Source organism: Atta colombica, unplaced genomic scaffold (genome assembly GCF_001594045.1).
Source record: "Atta colombica isolate Treedump-2 unplaced genomic scaffold, Acol1.0 scaffold238, whole genome shotgun sequence".
NCBI classification, from domain to species: Eukaryota; Metazoa; Arthropoda; class Insecta; order Hymenoptera; family Formicidae; genus Atta; species Atta colombica.
In genome coordinates, this window is record NW_017259336.1 from 1,046,522 (window position 1) to 1,066,799 (window position 20,278).

Here is a 20,278-nt window from a genome sequence, read left to right on the forward strand (position 1 = left end):
ATAATGTAATGCATATTCTGTAAATATTTTTTTGCTTTTAATTTTATAAATACAATAAAGAACGTAAATAATGGAATTATTTACATTATTATCATTATTTTTATTAATATTTATTATTTATGTTTTTATTGTAAATTAATATAAAAATAATGAAGAACGTAAATAATGGAATTTAATATAGTTAATTTATTTTAAATTAAGGAGATTAAGTACTTGGATCAAAAATAAAAATCTAATTATATTTACAATTTGCTGTTTTGGATTTGCCCAATATAATTTTTTCGATATCCAGTCCACAGCAACGCTTCCCACCGAATGTATGTTGAGTTTTGTTTTCTGATGATTGCTGACGTTATAACGATACAATGCGGAATTATTTCCCACTATATATAGCACGTCCTTGTACCAACTAATATCAACAATATGGAATTCGTTTTCGGACTCCTTTAAACTCGCCTTGTTAACTAGTGTGTCGATATTTTCGCCAGTTACGTCGCTTCTCAAAATTCCTTCATTCGACGACCACAAGATAGACGCGTGTGAACCGTTTCTAAATATATAATTTTATTTAATTACTAATTGAGATAATTGGCATAAAGTGAAAAAACTTTGTAAATATAAATTCATTGAATAAATTCATAACATTGAATATAATTTTTTTTTAAATCAAATATAACCTTTGATATGTTGAATTTATTTATTATTTCGCCAAATAAAATTATTTATTAATATTACCTTAAGGTTTGTCCTCGAAATTCTGTGGACCACGGTCCTCTGCCAGCGCTGGTATAGGCCGCGGCTTTGATTGAATATTCCGATCTTTCTCGCAAATTATGAACAGTATGAGACGATCCGGCGATACCTTTTTGATGAATAGTTTCGCCAGTAGATTCGTCCTTGATTTCGAGCTCGTATGACCAGTTTTGCCAGGCGCCCTTTCCTTGGCCGCCCAGTAAGTGAGGAGCTTGCCACGAAACCTTTGCTCTTTCCGCTCCTAGAACAGCTTGCACTCCTGTCGGTGGATTTACTGGCACTGGAACCGGCTGACTTGCATTCATCAATACAGTCACGCTTACGAAGGAAGTGTCAGACCTAAAAGAAAAGGAATAATTATGGGTTATTAATGTTTTATTAAACGCAATTAATATTTTAATTTTGCAGTTAAACGCATAAAATTGAATAAAATCATTTAGAAAATTAAAAAGTATATTACTTGTCAGGATAGGAATTGTGGAAGTATCTGTTTTGACCAGCATGATAGCCTTCAGTGAGGACCTCTTCACCATTAGTCCAGTAGAACAGTCCATTTGCCATAGCTAGTGAAATAACGTTATTGAATTTCGGTTTCTGCGTATTCGGGCGAAGATTAACAACTTCGCGACCATCTAATGATACAGATATAACTGTGTTTTTAGTGTGATCAGGAACGAGCAATCGAAAATTCGTATGGTCTACCGTAAAAGCACCCAAATGAGCATCTTCGAGAATTAAATCTGGTCGAACCTAAAAAAAAATAATATCAAGAAATTCTTAAAAAGTAATTATTTTTTTTTTATTATACTATATTATAATACTATACTATACTATATCAATATCGTGAGATCTTTAAAAGATTGTTTAAAATGTTGTACTAAGAGACGCAAAATCTTTATACATTTAAAATCGAAAATAATCGATTTTAAATATATAAATAGTTTGCATCTCTTAATATAATTTCAAAAGTAAAGGCTTTGATAATATAATGACAAACTAAAAATAATTGGCACCTCATGTTTCACACCATTGCTGATAACGGCTAAATCTAATCTGTACAATCCCGCTTTAGTGACCCAGAAAAGGTATCCATTGTAAGGATCAATCTCAATATGTGAGGGTCGAGTTAGAAATCCAGCTACGGCCACTGTCAGACTCTTGCCATCGAGATTGCATCTGGCTATTTGCCACGTCGCGGTTGTCGCGTGTTTTACTTCTCCTAAGACGTACAAGTGAAGATTCAGCCAGTCAACGGAAAGGCTCAAAGGTTTGAAGTTCACTCCGTTGGGGATCAAAATGGCTCTCGGTATGGTTTGCTCGATGATCGAAGTTCGGTACACATAACCCATCGAAGTAGAAACGAATAATTGAGCTGATGCCACGTGTATTGCAACGCCGCGGATTACACTTTTGGTTTCGTAAACGACGCTAGGCTCATCCAACATATCAGCACCCTGCTTCATGACCAAATGTTCACCACCGAGGATGAGAATCGGTTGTTGAGTATCCTTGACTAAAATTTATCATTATTCGTCTTATTAATCATTTTAATGTTTATATTAATACGTACATTTTCATAGATGTAAATTATAAAGTCTGTAAATTGATAGCTAATGCCTTGATTCTTTAAAACAGATAATGTAAAAGTGTACGTTAAAAAGCTAAATTGTTTAAATGAAATTTGGTCAGTAAATAATAAGATCGATGATATTTATCTTAAATTATTTTATGTATATTGTATGTTTTTGGCAGAAAACAAGATTTGTAGTCTTTTTACTGTTGAAGGATGCTCTATTTCTTGAAAAGTTATTAAATATCATGTGACAAATTTCTTTTTGGGTTAACGTTAAATATATATTAATTTTCTCGTAACGTACCGGTAGGTTCTGGAGTCGTAGAAATATAGATAGTTGCAGGCGGACCCTCGCCGACACTATTTCTCATAGTCACACTAACAGAATAATTCTGATTGGGTTCGAGGTTTTGAAACATATAGTGATCGGTATTCTCGGAGACTGGAATATCCTGTCGATAAAATGTAAGATATACTATACAATTCATAGAAACGCATCCCTATTGCTGGGAAATAGATATGCAGTTAGGAGAATAAAAGAACGCCATGCCAGAAACTTTTGTAAATAATCTGGTTCGTGCAAGCCGTTGGACTAATATTAGAGGATACCATAATTAAGATGCGAGAAATTTTAATTTCATTAAAGCAATATAATCGAAGTTAAGATCAAATAATTAATGCCAAATAATTTGCGCTTGCATAGAGATTTTACGATACTCGATTCATCGACTTTTTTTATTCTTTCTTAAAATAAAATAAGAAAATTACGCTATCTGAATAATTAAAGAAATAAAAATTTCTTGAATATCAAGAAATTTTATTTTAATGAATGCGTGCGCAATAATACTTTGCGTGGCATTAATGCTTTGTATAAAGCATGCATTCTTTGTAAATTGATATTAGTACGCAACACAAAAAGCTAAAAGATATGAAGTAAAATTTATTGGCTTTCATCTTTAGGATATTAAATACTTCGATAGAAGTCAATATTATGACGGAACAAATCTTAAATATTTTTAATGTAGCTAATATTATCTTCTATATCTCGCGATTTCTAATTAAAATTTAATTTATGTGGCCAATAAATTATCTTCAAACAGGATAACGGAATCTATCTTGCAGAACCAGTTGCACATTGCTCTTTTGCAAACAACAGTTAGATAGTACAGTAAAGCGTAACGATGCCGATGCGCCTTACAAGCGCATGAAAATGTGGCAGTGCACAGAGTTGAAAGAAAAAAATAGAAATGCTTGTGCACAAGTAACGCGAAAGACACGTCAATGTATATATTAAAATATAGTTCGGCTGTAGAATAAACATGTCTCTAAATTATATGTACTTTCTGGCGTGGCGTGTACCTTAAGCTGGTTCAACCCCTTGTGTTCAACCCCTTGCAGACGCAGGACATAAGACAAAAGTGGCCCGTTCGGGAATGGGCCTGGTTCCCAAGACACAGAGACGCGGTAACTGTCTACCGCCGCCGCTCTTACAATTACCGGTGCTGATGTCGGTAGATCGGCCGCGTATGTTAATATTACCACGCTCGGTGCTGAGACGATCGGCTCTGGATTGTGTTGCGATGATTTCAGGAGTAGTAGCGCTACGCGAAACTGTAAACGCCAGCGTTCGTTTCATGAATGTTTTCATGAAGAGGTATCCATAAGGAAAGAAACAGTTCAACAGTTTAAGAATATTCCACCTAAAGTCTACATTAAGTCCTATTAACGTTCATTGGCGGACTCTCTTGATAATGGAATAACTTTATATTTCGTTAATATATGAGCAAAAGTGATTTATTTAAGTATTACAAGTGAGTAGAAAATTAATTCTCAATTTGTAATTAACGAAGATCCTCAATTAATCCTTCTTCGTTTGTCCGTGTCCGTGTTTATTATGCTTCCAATTTTGCTCCAGTTTCTTTCCATTTCTTACATACCCTATACTTCGTGTACGGCTGTAGATTCTCGACCAGTATCTGATCACCTTCGCCCCATGACTGATTGCGGCAATATTGCCACGTCTCAGCTAATTCTTCGTATCTCCATTGCACCAAATATGAAATGCCAGCGCGTCTGTCTATGTCTACACCTTTCCATTCGAGGCTGAGCGATGTCGCCGTCAATGAATCCGCAACCAATGCCGGCGCTGGTGGAATGCCGATTTCCGCTGTTCATTGAAAAGATTTTCTTATTTAGTGTAGAAAAAACTTTATACAGTAACTAAGTACAAATACTTAATTTTATTTATATCTATAAATGCAAAAGTTTGGAAACTTTTTAAAAATTGATATTTTTGGGTTTATTTATTTTCAAATAAGTATAATGCGTTTTTTAAATAATAATTCTTTAGATCCACAATAACTGAATAATTATTGTTGTCTGAAGAATTATTGTTAAAAAACACATTGTTGAATATTTGAGTTTTAAACAATCCCAAAAATGTCAATTATTAAAAAATATTGCCAAACTTTTGATCTGGAGTGTATATGTGTGTTCGGAAAGTGGAAATAATTAAAAAAAAAAAAGAATTTTATTTTCGATAGAAATAATGCAGAAATAGTATTGCAACGCAACGGAATTATAAAAAACAATGTACGATCATATCGTTACGCAGAACAATCTTAAATAATACGCCCTGTCATATCATATCATCTTAACCCTCCGAAAGTGACACGATTTGTACGTTCATGATCGACGCTGAAAGAGAACGGATGTTCATCGAATATAATGAAATTCTGGAGAACCAAAAGGCGGCGTTCATGGAAAAGTGGAAGCTGAAAATTGACGATAAAGGAAAGGCAGATGACTTTGAGCGTTACCGAACTGTCGGCACCGGTGCCTTCGGTCGCGTTATGCTCGTAAAACACAAATTAACGAACACGTACTATGCCATGAAGATTCTCGACAAAGCAAGACTAGTGAAGACGAAACAAGTGGATCATACACGTAACGAAAAACGGATCTTGCAGTGCGTCGACTTTCCCTTTGTGGTCTTCATGGAGTTCTGCTTCAAGGCAAGGATGAGAATCGAAATAGCAATGTTATTAATCTTTCGAATCTCGTAAATACACAGAAGAATCTTTTTTTAAAACAAGAAATTAATTTCACAAAGAAGTTACACAGTTTGCGAATTATCTAATTATCTTCGTGTCTCGATACATTATACATTATTAAGTGACAATGTTTCGTAAACATTACAGTTCACTTTATCAGAACTTCTCCTTCAAAGAAGTGGCTTATCGGATTCTTTCTCGCCGTTATGAAATGAACTACAATGTTCACAAAACGTTGGCATTTAATGATACATCAAAATACGGAGATAAATCGCGTATACTATAAAAAATATTGGTGTAGGTTTAATAATATATGATGTCTTATACATAATTTTCACCATGTTAATGTTAGCAGTGTGGATTTATAATCCTTAGCGTTTATATCAACATTATCATAATATAGATTTATATAATTTTGCGTATCATAGACATTTGAGAGAAATCACCACTATCTCTTTATTGTCACAATGGAAAAAAGATGTGCTAGAAAGATGCGAACCTGATCTATTATCACAAATTATTTTATAATACATCAGGTTCGCATTTTTCTCAATAATTTTATTCTTCACAAAGTAAAAATTATATAAATACATGATATTAAATCCACATCAATATTTTTTAGAGTATAGCTTCTTTGAAGAAAATGATAGCTTTAAAAGGAACCGAATAATCTCTTCTACATTGAATAGATATCCAAAAAATTCTTATAAAACAGACGCATAAACATGTTTTAATTCCTATTTTAAGGACAATTCGTATGTGTATATGGTGATGCCGTTCGCACAGGGCGGTGAGATGTTCACCCATCTCAGACGTATGGGGAAGTTTGATGAGCCGCTAGCGAAGTTTTATGCCGCCCAAGTAGCCTTAGCCTTAGAATATCTGCATCACTGTAGCTTGATCTACCGTGACTTGAAGCCGGAGAACATTATGATAGAGAAGTCCGGCTACATCAGGATGACCGATTTTGGTTTCTGCAAAATGTTGAACGCTCGCACATGGACATTGTGCGGCACACCGGAATATCTAGCGCCGGAGGTAATTTTATCAAAGGGCTACGGCAAATCCATCGATTGGTGGAGCTTTGGTGTGCTGATCTACGAGATGAACGCAGGATATCCTCCTTTTTATGCGCACGACCCTATGAAAATCTACGAGAAGATCATTGCTGGTAAATACAAGTTCGCGCATCATTTTGGAGAAGACTTGAGGGATATATTGAAGAATATTTTGCAAGTGGATCTGACGAGAAGATATGGCAATTTGAAAGAGGGTAGTATGGACATCAAGAGGCACCGCTGGTTTAAATCTATTAACTGGCTCGAGATTTATCATCAGAAAGTACAGCCGAGTTTTATTCCTCATTGTAGTGAAAGCGATGATACTACCAATTTCGATCTTTTCGATGAAGTATCTCTCGAGATTTCGACGTTTGATCAGTATGATAAAGAATTCGCGAATTTTTAAAAATAACGTTAGCAAAGTAATCTAAAAAAATAAGAGATTATAATGAAATTATGTGAAAACGATTAATTGTGTATGAAAATATCTTTTTAATCTAAGTCCGAATTAAAATTAATTTATGATGACAATTATTAATCAACAACATTCTTTAAGCAGAACAACACTTTATGTAATAATATAAAAAAGAGAGAGAAAAAGGAAATACATACTCAAAGATATGCATTTTTAAATTTAAATATATATATTAGTTTAATATATATAATTATTTAATATATATATTATATAGTACTTTTTTTTACGTATCTAAGTGCTCCGTACTTAAATACAATTAGGTTGCAAAGGGATATTTAACTTTAAGTTTGAAGCAATATATTGTTTTACGTTGACATCAAATAAAAATATTTTTTACTCTGATAAGATTTCTAATAATAATTTAATTGATAATGATACTTGTATATTACATTTATTATGTGAATAAATGTACAGCATTCAAGTAATTTTAAATTAATATCTTGAGAGATTACACAATTACCTTTGAGCTGTTGAAAATAACGATTTAACGCGTCGTGGCAACCCAAAACGCAGTACAATTCCTTTGGTGGTAACAATTCTTGCGTCCCATTCTGTAAACATATATTGGGCTGACATTAAGAGTTTTATTTCTATAAAATTAAGAAAATATTACGTAAAACTGTCATGCGAAAAACTACGTTACAAGTATATTGCAGCTTTATGTAAGTTTCTCCGATAATAAATGTCATAAAAATAAAAATGACTGCGATACTAACGCAAACAGCTTGGCAGCTTGTGTCGAGCGCTTGTTCCCATGCTTCGCAGCCTTTTGTACACTGCAATAATAAACATAAAGATAAGAAAACGACAATGGAGATATTCTAATTTCATATTTGTAGAAGGAACGACCTCAGTCTTTCTAAATCTTGTAAAAATTTCAAACCAAAAATGCAGAAAACAATTATTCTTGATCTTCTTTCCAGTAAAATAAATGCATTGTCTCATGTTTACGTTGGTTTCTTCTTGCTATAAAATCTACTGTTTTAGTTTTTCGAATGTTGTTGTTTTTGTACGAATAAACTTTGTTAATTATGTGCTAGGTAATACACGTAATAAACACGGTTTTGCTGAAATTATCTATAAAATTAGCTAGATGTAAAAAGAATTGTGTTGGACCATTAAAAATAATTATATTAGACACTTAAACTAACTGCTAGAAATATAAAAATTTTTTACACTATTATTATCATGATTGTACTTACATAATTATTTCGGTAATTCAAAATAATTTTCAAACCTGTATCTATATAATGAAATTTTTATCTTTAATAAAACTATTCATTTTGTGTATATAAAAATAAAATATTCTAATGTAAATGAAATAAAAATAATTTACTATAAACATAAAGGCCATAAAAATATTTTCAAGTTTGAATGACAAACTTTGCCTTTATACAAGTTTTTCCTATTGAAAATGATATATGAATTGCTTTTTAGAATATAATGAATTTAAATAGAATATCTACGTAATATTATATCACACAGTATCTAAACAAAATTTGATAAATATATAAATAACTTTTATATTTCTCTTTTAAAGGTATTTAAAACAAAATATATTTCACGAAGGCTTATTATTTTTAATTTGGCGCTATTTCTTTTAGAATTTTTTTAATAATTAGAATTTTTTGCAGTAATTGCGTACAATATTCGCGGCTATTTAATCTCAACAAATTTAATGTTTTATGTTCTAGACAAATCATGAAATGCATCACGCGTATATATATATATATATATATATATATTGGATTTGTGGAAAATCTGTCCGGTGCGTATCCTTCCACTGAAGGTCATCGAGCGTTCAACAATTCGCTAAAATACAGCTCCGGAAGTGGTCAAACAATGGGTCACGTTATCCGGAGCAAAGTGACATAACTCGTCGTGCTGCTACGTGGCGAAACAGTAATTTTTCGTGGCCAATCTCGGGCTGCTTGGCACGTGTCTCAAGTAACGCCTACGTTCATAATACGTTCGTTGCATGGTACCATGTCGGGCATGGATTTGCGAACTGAAGTTTGACGCATTAACTTTCTGCACGAGAGGATGTGGGCATTTGTCGTCGACAACAACCCAGCTATAACCGAGAATATGTACGACTCAGCTTCCACTACGCACATTGTTTATTTTATAGTTTATTGATGTGAATCTTTCAGGGCCATGGTAATCTCTTGAAAATAATCCCTAAGAGAAGGTCCGCATTCATATCAAATAAAAATACATATTTAAATTTAGCGAGTGCTGTTTTATGACTTTACTCAACCCAAAGGGATTGAGAATAAATTTATAAAGATGAACTTATTATGGAAGAGGATTCCAAAGTTCAATATTTTATGCATGGATTAATAAAAGAGAAAAAATCGCCTTTATATTTACACGTTTTTCATTAATGCGTTCTTAATTCTCATTAGCCTGGTTTCGATTAGTTTTATTGTTTTTTTTTTAAATGCGAAAGTTTTTTAATTTATTTTATAGATTTAATTGATATATGTATACTGACATATAATATGTATGATTTTTGTATTAATTTAATTTCTTCATTTAAAGTTAGTATTATTATTGAATTTTAAATTTATACATACAATGCGATAAATGAATAAATATTAATTACACAAGAAATAAATGGCTAAAAGCGAATTTGAATAAATTTTAATGCTCTGGATTTTTGTTCTTTTAAATGTGAGAAATTTCTTATGCAATACGTCAGACACAGCTGTATAAAGTGTTGTTGAGTTTTTAAAGAAAACATTGAAATGAAACAAGCATTCAAATGCAATTGAAAGCATAAATATACAGAAGCAGCTTGTCTCTTGAGTGTTTGAGAGTGTAGCGATTTCTATAATAGATCTGTAGCTCTGTTTTTGGAACATTTCAATCATCACATTTTTAAAAATTATAGCTACGATGATTTAATTCCATAGTTTCTATCATACATATTTAATTGAAATACTTTTTATGAAAGAACAATATTTCTTTCTTCTTACTTTTTTTCTTGTCCCTCCATTGTCATAATTTTACTGGTTTAGTAATAAATAAATAAGTATAATTTCGTAATATATAGTAGATCTATTTTAACCTCCGGATACAAGAGGTGCTATTTAACAATTGGCGAACTGATCGACTCCGCTTAGTTCGAGAGGCGCCGCATATAAATAATACTACACTCGGCATTGCAGAATAATAAGCAAATTACATCATACGAGAAACCCAATTTCCTTGAGCGAACTGTGACGTACTTTTATTTTTAATCTAATTATAAAATTAATTGAAATTTGATTACGAATTAATTTATGCTAAGTGTTTTTTTTTCAATTTTAAAACAATTATATTTTTTGAGAGAAATATAATAATTACACTCGAAAAATATAATTAAAAAAAAAATCAGTCTGAGATATAACATTGATATTTCTCAATACCGATATTTTTTATCGTCTTACATCACATATATTTACCGTCAAAACAGACACAAATGAGATGTTTATGAATTCTTTTGATAAAATTACAATTATCCACACATATTAAATAGCCTATATTATATTTTATCATTATATTTTTGATAAAAAATTACACTTAATTATTAATGTAACAGTGAAAAATCCGAATAACTAAAACTGTAAACAAACACAAGCAGCTTTTTTAATAATGAACTTATGACTAGTCTTCATTAATCTTCTTAATTAACAATTCTTGATTATTTCATGTCTCAATACGCACGCTAGATTTCACGATTGTTTCATAATTATATTTAAAAAAAGATGTAAGTCTGACGTGAACTGTGGATGGAACTTTCGAGACGCTCGTCGCATTATACGCTCATAACAACACGCATGTATATGGTGGTGTTTGAGGGTATCACATAGGTCAGCTCGTATGAAAAGTCCGTGGAAGGAAAGGAACCTCCAGATAAACGTTATTAATAATCATTTGACGCTGGAATTCTACGACAACTCTGGTAAATCATCGAGACGCGAATGTCACATCTTAAATCGTAGTCGTTAATTTCCCGCTATAAATAAATTTGTTTTCATTAATCGCAGAATTATGTCAGCGGTATTTAGTAATCTTTTATTGGTATTTTAAATTGGTAAAAACCATTTGCAAGTTCGATTCTTGCTATATCAAAGTAAAGTTTTGGCGATTCTTCGAATAATTAAAAATAGACTTAAAAAATAGGCTTACTTAAATTTTAACTTATTTAAATTATTTATATATATTTAATAGACAAATATTCAACCGTACTAACATTGGAATTTATACACGTTTGAAGTTAAGTGTATACAATTCGAGTATATCTAGCATCAAAATTTGCTTTGTAATTCTGATAGCCATAAGAAGCCATGCGAAAACGTAAAATGTTTATTTTACTTACGTTTCCTTATCATGTGAGTACGCTGAGAAAAAAAAAACTGTTGATTAATGTTTTATCTAATTTATGACCGCAGTGACATCGTTGTACAACTCTTCGCCCTTTTCGATTATTTCGATTAATTTACAGCTTATTTTTAGTAGATTATCAATTTACTTTTTTGTTCTTTAGAAAATATCAGCCTTCTGTGAAGCAAAGGATATATGGATTCCGAGGTTTAATTCGTTGTAACGAACATCTGGGCGCTTTAATTCGACGTGCCTCGTCAAATATGAGTTTTTAAACGATCTAGCCATCCGCACAATGGGGGTTGACAAAACTATCAGACAGTAGAAAATGGTCGAGCTGACCGACTCGGCGCAGCGGCTGCTAATTTCTCACTTCCTCATTAAATCCTCACCGGGTATTATGCCCCCAGCTGGGCCCTTCCTCCACATACGCGGCTCCCCGTAGATCGTAGATCTTCGTCCTATCGCAAACGAGCATTTATCTGTCCTCTCCTCGTTTTACTTTAACCCCATTTACTGCTCTCAGTCTGGCTCTGGTAATCATAGATGAGTAGAGAGGAAAAAAGGTAATGGCGCCTCGGATCGTCTTCTTTAAGTAATGTCTTTATAATGAGCTGCTGATTTACATGAAATCGATTATCGATGTCAAATTTTTTAGTAGATACTGTTAAAAGATTTTCCTATTTTGTTTCGATTATGTTTAATTTTTGTGATAATTTTTATATCTGCTATATTTTATTATATTATTTATTAAAATAAGACGTTATAATATAAATTATGTACTCTTGAAAATAGATAAATATTATATAGCATATAATATTCAAAACAATGTGTAAAAATAACGTCAATATGAGCAAAATTCAAGATGCTGTAACATGTCAAATAATTTATTAGTATGACAAATTTTTATTAATAAAGATAAAAACTTTCATGTTCCATTTTAATATTTTAATTATGTAAAATATTTATGAATATTATCATTGCTAAAGAAGATTCTGTGTAAACAGAACCTACAATACTCCATTTTTATTAATAAATTTTCTCATATTGATAAATAATAAATTATTATATTTGTTACATTACATCTTGAATTTTGCCCGCTGCTGACCTTATTTCAACATATAGGTACAATTTTGTATTTGTTTAAATATCACTTTTAAATGTCGATATCTCTATATTTTAATAAATAACAGTTTTTTATAATAATGGTGATGTTTATAGAAAAATTCCGCCAAATAGTGTACTAAATCTCTTTCTTTCACACATTCATTAGTTTGTAGTAGTTGAGATCTGATTGTAGTAGTTAGCATCTGGCAATCTTTACACTTGTGGCAGCAATTTTCAAGTCAAAGTGGCTTCTGGCAGTAACCACTTTCAAGCAGGGACATTTGTATGGATACATCGCTGTCAGTGGTCCTCCACTTTACTACATTGTCAGACAAACACACTCGATCGTCTGGTTTCTTGGCATGATACACGGAAATAAGTGTTTATTGTTTATTCGTGGTTAACGTTTTTCTTCAAGTATTCATAAAGAAAATGTCATGTAAAGCGTATCATAAGAAAAACATTTAAGACTGAAATTTCTTATACATTTAATTTTTACATGCGACTAGTTTAATTCATTTTGATATCTTTGTTTTTATTGTTTGTCACAAAAAGCGTTGGATATATTTTATCTCGAATAACGAATGCAATTTATTAATAATAAACTCTTCGTAGAGATCGGAAGTAGTCATCGACGGATATTTCCGGAGACGAGGGGATGCAAGGCTACATTAATATCCGAGAGCCAACCAAAAAAAATGAGAGGACGTTGAACAAAAGAAATTCCAGTGGTATTAATTCATCGTTATCGACCTGTGAAATTACCGGAAGAGACGTAAAGTCAATCCGCTGATTATGGAGTTGAATGAGATCGACACACACGCAGTATACTCCATATCGATTAATTAGATAAATCAATTAGATTTCTATTTAATCTAAAAATAGATTAGCAGTAAATATTTTACTTCTTTTTTTTGTATATATAAAAAAAACAAGTAAGAAAAAAACAAGACAGAATTTAAATATATAAAATATATAAAATGTAAATATTAAAAAACATAGAATTTAATTATGCTCTGTTAAAATTTGAAAAGATCTAAAGTAACCGATGCAATTCAGGCGAAAGATAAAAAATCGAGTGGAATTAAAAAATTTAAAATCATTATCTCAGCCAAAAGAATGCGATAATTTAGCTAAAGACTAAAAGTGGGTCGCGTCGAAGCGCGTAAATGTCTAGGATCGCGAAGTGTCTTCCTCCACCTACGTTGCCCCAATCCGTTACTCGTACGCGTTACTGGCGACTTACGAACCGTGAAACGAGCTGAGGGAGGAAATCGTTTTAAGCGCAATTCGCGTGGTAATTCGTTTTCCAGGCTTCGTTCCGCAACGCGTCCAACGAACGCCGAATCGTACGCGATATCCTGAGCGGCACGAACGAGTGCGACTCATTGATGTTTTTTTTTTCGCAGACACGATAATTAGGCACGCCAGGATCTTTTCTGTTCTTTTTTACGGGGTTAATTATCTCGCTCGTTCCCTGTCCTGGAGACACGCGTTACTGGATATCCTTCCGGTCCCTCGAAAATCCCTTCATTGGAATGTGTATTTTTGACGATTTTGAAATAATAAGCTAATGACAAGTGTTAAGAGAAAATAATTTCTCTTAACTTTTAATTGTGATAATTCTTTTAACTTTCATAATCTCCTATGAAATATAGTTTCACAGTGGAAACATTCTTTTTTTATAACTTTTTATAACTTTACATAGAGAGAATTCAAAGTCTTTACAAAATAATTGTATCTTTGGTCGAATGTTTAATATATATTACTGATTTAGATCTCCATCTTCTTCACATAATCAAATAACAGTTAACAAATTAAAAAACAGTTTAATTTATCTCTCTCTTTCCAAAGACAAAAGTAAATATTGACAAAGGATCATACTTATTTATTATTTTCGCCGTGTGACGGAAACTGAAAATACAACAAGCGCGCGACTCCAGTTACTCTCCTAATTTCCCCGTTTTTCTCATTCGCACTTCCGTTTTGGATAGAAAGGAACTGAGAGAGAAAGAGAGACGGGCGAAGCGCGAGAGAGTGAATCCGGAGTCGCACGGTAATTTGGCGACATCCGCCATCGGTCGCACTTGTACGCGATCCAATTTAAAAGCACGAAGCCGTAGCAGAGAGCAAGAGAAAAAGAGAGAGAGAGAGAGAGAGAGAGAGAGAGAGACTGGGCCATTCTTTCATTCGTACGCAATGCGTTTCGTACGTACGCACGTTGGTCCCATTCATCGACCGCGCGTTGTTTTTTATTTGCTGTTCACCATCTCCGCTGCCGCCGCGAGTTAGGAGTGGCGGGGCCCCCTGGGACACCAGCGGAAGTACTTTCATTGTAAACGAGGGACCGCCGTCCCTTCATTTTCGTCTGCGACGTCCGCACTGGTCATTTGCGTATATCGCACTATCCCGTCAGGATTGCCCGATTATTGCCCCGAACTTTGTTATATCACATGCGATTAAGTTTTATTGAGGAAAGGACAAGACGACCAACCCTTTTAACCCTTAGTACACACGATTGGATGCATCCGTGCATGTTTCTTTTCTTCGAAAAAAAACTGGAAGCATCAAGTATTTATGTATAAGTTTTTTAAATACACACTTTTTAAAGATATTATAAAAATCGCTTAATAAATTTTGTATTATATTTGTTAAAATGATGAAAATTAAAAATTTGTATGTAGTAAAAAATCTGTTAAAAATCATCGTGTGTACTAATGCTTAAAGAAGCCCAAGAGAAGAAAAGCGTATCTTCCTGATATCATTCATTTAAGTTTACTTAATAATTCGATCGGATACACTCAGTATGCACTGTAAATTAAAACCATCGTACACATATTGACCTAAAGATGTGTGTTTAAGATGTGTAAATATAAAAACGAATTAAACTATAAAATCCTCGATACATTTTATTGTGCTGTCAACTGAAATTTGTATGTTATAATCCGAAATATTTATACTTTTACACAGATTAAATCGATGTACAACAATTTCAATATGCACTAGTGTGTCCAATCGAATTCGCTATTAGTTATTCCCTTTGTTATATAAATTATGAGTAATATGAGATATAATATATATCCCAAGTAGCACACAGCGCTTATAAAACTTTAATAAAGTATTAAAAAAACGCATATAATCACTTTTTTAGCGGTTTGCAAACGCTGTGCTGCTTGGAATATGATATTATTACACTGAAAAAAAATATAGTTAATTTTAATAAATATTTAGTTCAATACTGCCAACTAAACATTTACTTACAGTAAGTAAATATTTGTTCAAAATAAAAAAAATCATTGTTAAATCAAATTATCACATTTCTGTATCAAATAAATATATCTTTATATTTAATAAATATTTAGTTGGCAGTATTCAACTAAATATTTATTAAAATTGACTATATTTTTTTTCCTGTATCCATGAACGCCCCACATAGTAATTCCCAGCGGACGGACAAATAGGAAAAAAATTCATACAAAATTCCAAAGGGAATTATTTCCCACATCTTTCAGAGATTTGATATTAAAATAAATGATTAGATCTTCTTATCAGAACTTCTTACCTGATCGATCTTGCATCTCACGCCGCATCCTACCTCCGAACTCAGGTCGTCCGTTCGATTCTGGAATAAAAAACACATCTCATTTTAAACCAAGTGTCTTAATAAAACTTTAACCTCAAAATAAAATGAAAATTAATAATTAACTGTAATAATAAGTAAACTGTAGTAATGTATATGGAACTATTATCAAGTAACAAGATCCAGTCTCGATATCTGGAGCGCGCTTCTTATTTATTTATATTATACAGATAAAGATCGCTTTGACACGTTAAATCATTGATTTTCAAGGTATCACGTTGATACCTATATCGATCGTTGTGATACGCGATTATGGCGAATACAGGGGGACCGTCGAGTGAACGCAAAAAAAAAAGAGAGATGTTGAACATAATGACGGGAGCGCGATTATGTTACGCGCAGGGGCGGCGGAAAATAAATTGAATCGCTTGCCGTCTTTAAAAGATGTTAAACTGTTCCATCCGGTTCAATTGACACCCCCAGTGCGTGTATTTGATGTGACACGCTGAAATGAATCGCCGAATATAATCGTCCTCAAGGTGCTCGGGGCTATCTCCTCTTACTTACCAACGCTACAGATAACACGAGCTCGTTACAGCGGCTGCACCTGTAGTACGTTACGCATTTCCGGGACACAGGTGCACGTCCGGCAGTTCGATGGAACTGAGAGTAATTGGAAAAGGCCGGTCACGTCAAGATCGGGCGAAGGGAGAACTGAACGCAAATAGAGAAGGGTGCGAAGCGAACCGTAGTTGTTGGTTACCACTATGGGAATTTTGGACGTCGATTTGTTTGACCGTCATCTAATTATCATAATGTATTTAATTATGGAATAAACCGCACCTGCGGAATGCAAATTTGTATTGCTGTGAGAAAGGTTGACGTTAACCAATCGAAGGATTTCTGAAATTTGCATGAGGTCTAGTCATATTCTTATTATATTTCCAAAGTATTTATCTCCATTTTTATTACTGTAATATTTGAAAAAGAAAGCAACTCTTTAAGGAATGTTTCTATAATAATTCTTTACAGCATTTTGAAGATATATATTAACATCGATATTATTAAATTGTTTGTCAGCTTTAATTTAGAATTATATTTCAAGATGAACAAATAATCAGCGTGCAATTTACGCGAAGTTGTGAGATTTATGCAAATATATTATTAAGGTTCGCTTTGATCGAATATGGCCTTTCTTGCTTATTTGTTTCAAATACTAAATTCTAGAATAATATCGTATGCTAAATTAAATTCGCACGCAGTAATTTCTTTTTATGCGGCCGACAGCCGTAAACATTCATTTACGTGATTAAGTAAGTTGGTCAAGTAGGGTACCGTTACATAAACGGAACGTATTGTAAATTAAACATTGTAGCTTTATGTTAAAATTAGATGTCTTGTCCATTTTTCGCAGAAGCTCTTACAAATAACCATGCGGCGTGTTTTACGGTGCTACGTTTAAATTTCCGTAATTGGATAATGCGCACGTAAATTGCCGCGAACTAAAATTTCCACGGAAGCGACAATAATCAAGAGAATTTCGTGCGCAACGTCGAGATACGCTCGTGTTTTCCTCACGCGTACAAATCGCCAGCGAGTAAACGGCGAGTTCACCGATAAGGGTTAATCGGGAGAGGGAGATAATGTTTTCGCGTACTATCTCGTCTCTCTTTCTCGTGGATGTATCAATTTTACGACGATTTTTCTTTTTTTTTTTATTTCACTCGCGCGGCTTTCGTCTCGTGGAAACATCTTCCCGGCAGCGTGAGCCGTTGTTTAACTTTGCTCGATTAATCAATCCGCTTCGCGCGTCATCGAGAGATTTCTCGGTCGTATTTGTCGCTGTATTTTAACATATGTTATCTATAAAATACATAAAATACCTCAAGATATCACTAAAGGTGTATTTTGCTTTCCACAATACGATATATTAAGAATATATTAAGAATATCCGTCAAATTCATATCAATTTAATTCACGTAATAATCCTATGTTAATTCTTGTTTACATCGTAAGTTATTTCGAACTTCTTCGAAGAAAGCAGAGATGAATAAAGAAAATAAAGTATCGACTATTTGAAGAGGTAAGCAAAATTTGCAAAAGATTCCTCGTTCCTTTTAAATTCAACTTGTTCAATTAATTTTGATATTTTTAATTATATTGGGTTGTCCGGAAAGTTCGACTAACCTATATAATTTAATAAATGTATACTAAATTTAATGTATACTAAATTTAAATTTTCTGCGTTTTAATTTTCCTTCAACATCGGCACGAACTTTCCGGACAACCCAATATATTGTTTTTATAATGTATTTTATACGCGTTATTATGTAACGTATTGAACACGATGCAAATCAACATTTCTTTTAATTTTTTATTTTCTATAAGAATATCATTCTGCATTGCAAACTATTTTTATCAAGCGCTATGCGCTTCCTTCTAGGAAATAATTAATAAGACAAATCATTTTTCTTGGTAAACAATTCCTAGAAAATATTCCTCTTTTCAATCGCAAGAGCAATTTGACAGAATGATTCGGCTTCTTCGAACGATTAATTTCCTTCTTCTTCAATTAATTCCGAACGAGCGATTCCTCGTTAATTCGACTTCTTTTTCGCGAATGCTTGCACTCTCACTGTGAGTTCCAATGAAGAGTTCTTATTGTTAGAGAACAAAAGAAAAGGACGGAGAAAATCATCTGCTAAAAGAACATCTTTATCTGATCTAAGGTAATCAACTAATGCATAGCTGCCCGTCCTTCTGCACGTCCTTTCGTCGCGTCGTGTCCAACGTCTCCGTCACGCTCGACGACGCCGACCAACTGTTGCTTCTTCCCGCCATCGACTCGATATAATCTCGAAGACGGAAATAATAGTGTCGAACACGGAAAGCTCTAGTATACGGAAACGCTCATTCACCATTCGGTTAAACGGCGCTAGGATTCCATCGCAAACCTTCTTGAGAAATTCTCCCTCTTCGTAAATCATTGTGTATAATTCTCATTTACATTGTACATTCATACTGTGAATGTGAGCTATCTTCTTTTCTTCAGAAAGATTTTGCTGTGATTTCTAAAAATTTAACTAGACACGGATTTGAAAATAATTTTGAATTATTAATAATTATATAAAAAAGCATAATGAGTAATGCTGTAAAAAATTTTGATATTCTAGCAGTCATAATTACTTTAGTAATTTTAAAAATTATTTTCAGATGTCTAATTAAATTTTTAGATACTTCAACAAAACCATTCCATTCTTTCTTTCATTATTTAACTAACGTCTAATGAATATAATTGACAAATGTTTCTTTCTTAATTATCTTTCATCTTTATTTTCATCTTTATTTCTAAAAAGTAAAGAAACTGAATAAAAAATATTTTTGAAGGAATAATAAAAGATTGCAAAAAATAAGCTGTAGCTAAGACGGTTGCTAAGGATCGATCAAACATCTCTAAAAGTATAGTTATTACAATAAGAAGAAAGGAACGATGGCACTTGATACCCGTCGAGACGAAATAATATGACATGGACATGTTATTTTGCACGCGCGCTGTTTCAAGTTTAAGGTAAAAGGTGTCGAGTTTTTTCCTGCGGTCACCAACGTGCACGGTCGCACGGTGTTGGATGTACACCGGCTGGTGTCCACTCGGTTGGAACAACCTAAGATGGAACAATACCTTCGACGATCAAACCAATGTTGCGAAAGGGACGATGAATATGTCAATTCTTGAGAATCATGATTCCAAAATAAAAAAACAAACAGAGTGAGACACCGCCTGTCGTCATAAAATATCACTTGCGAGAAATATTTTAAAATATTCAATATTCCTTACTTTTTATTGTTTTAAACTATTCAAAATTTTGTAATCGGAAGAATCGAAAAAATTATACTTTAAAAACTTAGATGAAAACAAATAAAGAAAAAAAATAGAATAAATTTGAAAAAATTATACATATATTAAAATAGATGGTACATATCTTGGAATGTCTCTGTTATCATATTTTCTGAGATTTTCCGTATTTTCTTGATATATTAGCTAAAAAGGCGCCGCCGGTGTCATTCGAATGCACGCAAATGTTTTCTTCTACGAACCAAGTCAATTATTCTCATATTACGTCGGGAATTGAAAGGATAGACATTGCAGTTGAAGCTGCAATTATTAATGTGACGACCAGGAAGTTTTTTCCAGCTTCGATTTCGTAATCATCACACGCGCATTTTAATTATATCTGTATGTACGTGTATTTAATTATTGTCTATGTTGTACGTGATAGAATTCGAAATAATTATATATATATATTA

General features: G+C 32.9%; 2 protein-coding genes across 2 annotated transcripts in view; one reads left to right on the forward strand and one right to left on the reverse strand.

Moving 5' to 3' along the window:
* The window catches only part of LOC108688753 (proto-oncogene tyrosine-protein kinase ROS), a 37,385-nt gene that overhangs the window by 8,561 nt on the left and 8,546 nt on the right, over positions 1–20,278 (reverse strand). Inside the window, exons 2-11 of the mRNA XM_018195123.1 lie at positions 15,956–16,015; positions 7,632–7,691; positions 7,376–7,466; positions 4,264–4,493; positions 3,686–3,937; positions 2,631–2,778; positions 1,767–2,266; positions 1,214–1,503; positions 736–1,092; positions 247–550 (exon numbers count right to left, since the gene is read on the reverse strand). Of these exons, the coding sequence (XP_018050612.1) occupies positions 247–550; positions 736–1,092; positions 1,214–1,503; positions 1,767–2,266; positions 2,631–2,778; positions 3,686–3,937; positions 4,264–4,493; positions 7,376–7,466; positions 7,632–7,691; positions 15,956–16,015 (2,292 nt within the window). The remainder of the gene's footprint in view (positions 1–246; positions 551–735; positions 1,093–1,213; positions 1,504–1,766; positions 2,267–2,630; positions 2,779–3,685; positions 3,938–4,263; positions 4,494–7,375; positions 7,467–7,631; positions 7,692–15,955; positions 16,016–20,278) is intronic.
* Positions 5,014–6,846, forward strand: LOC108688754 (cAMP-dependent protein kinase catalytic subunit beta-like). The gene is given in 3 exon segments (XM_018195124.1): positions 5,014–5,344; positions 5,347–5,366; positions 6,127–6,846. Coding segments are annotated over 3 exon segments (1,071 nt in total).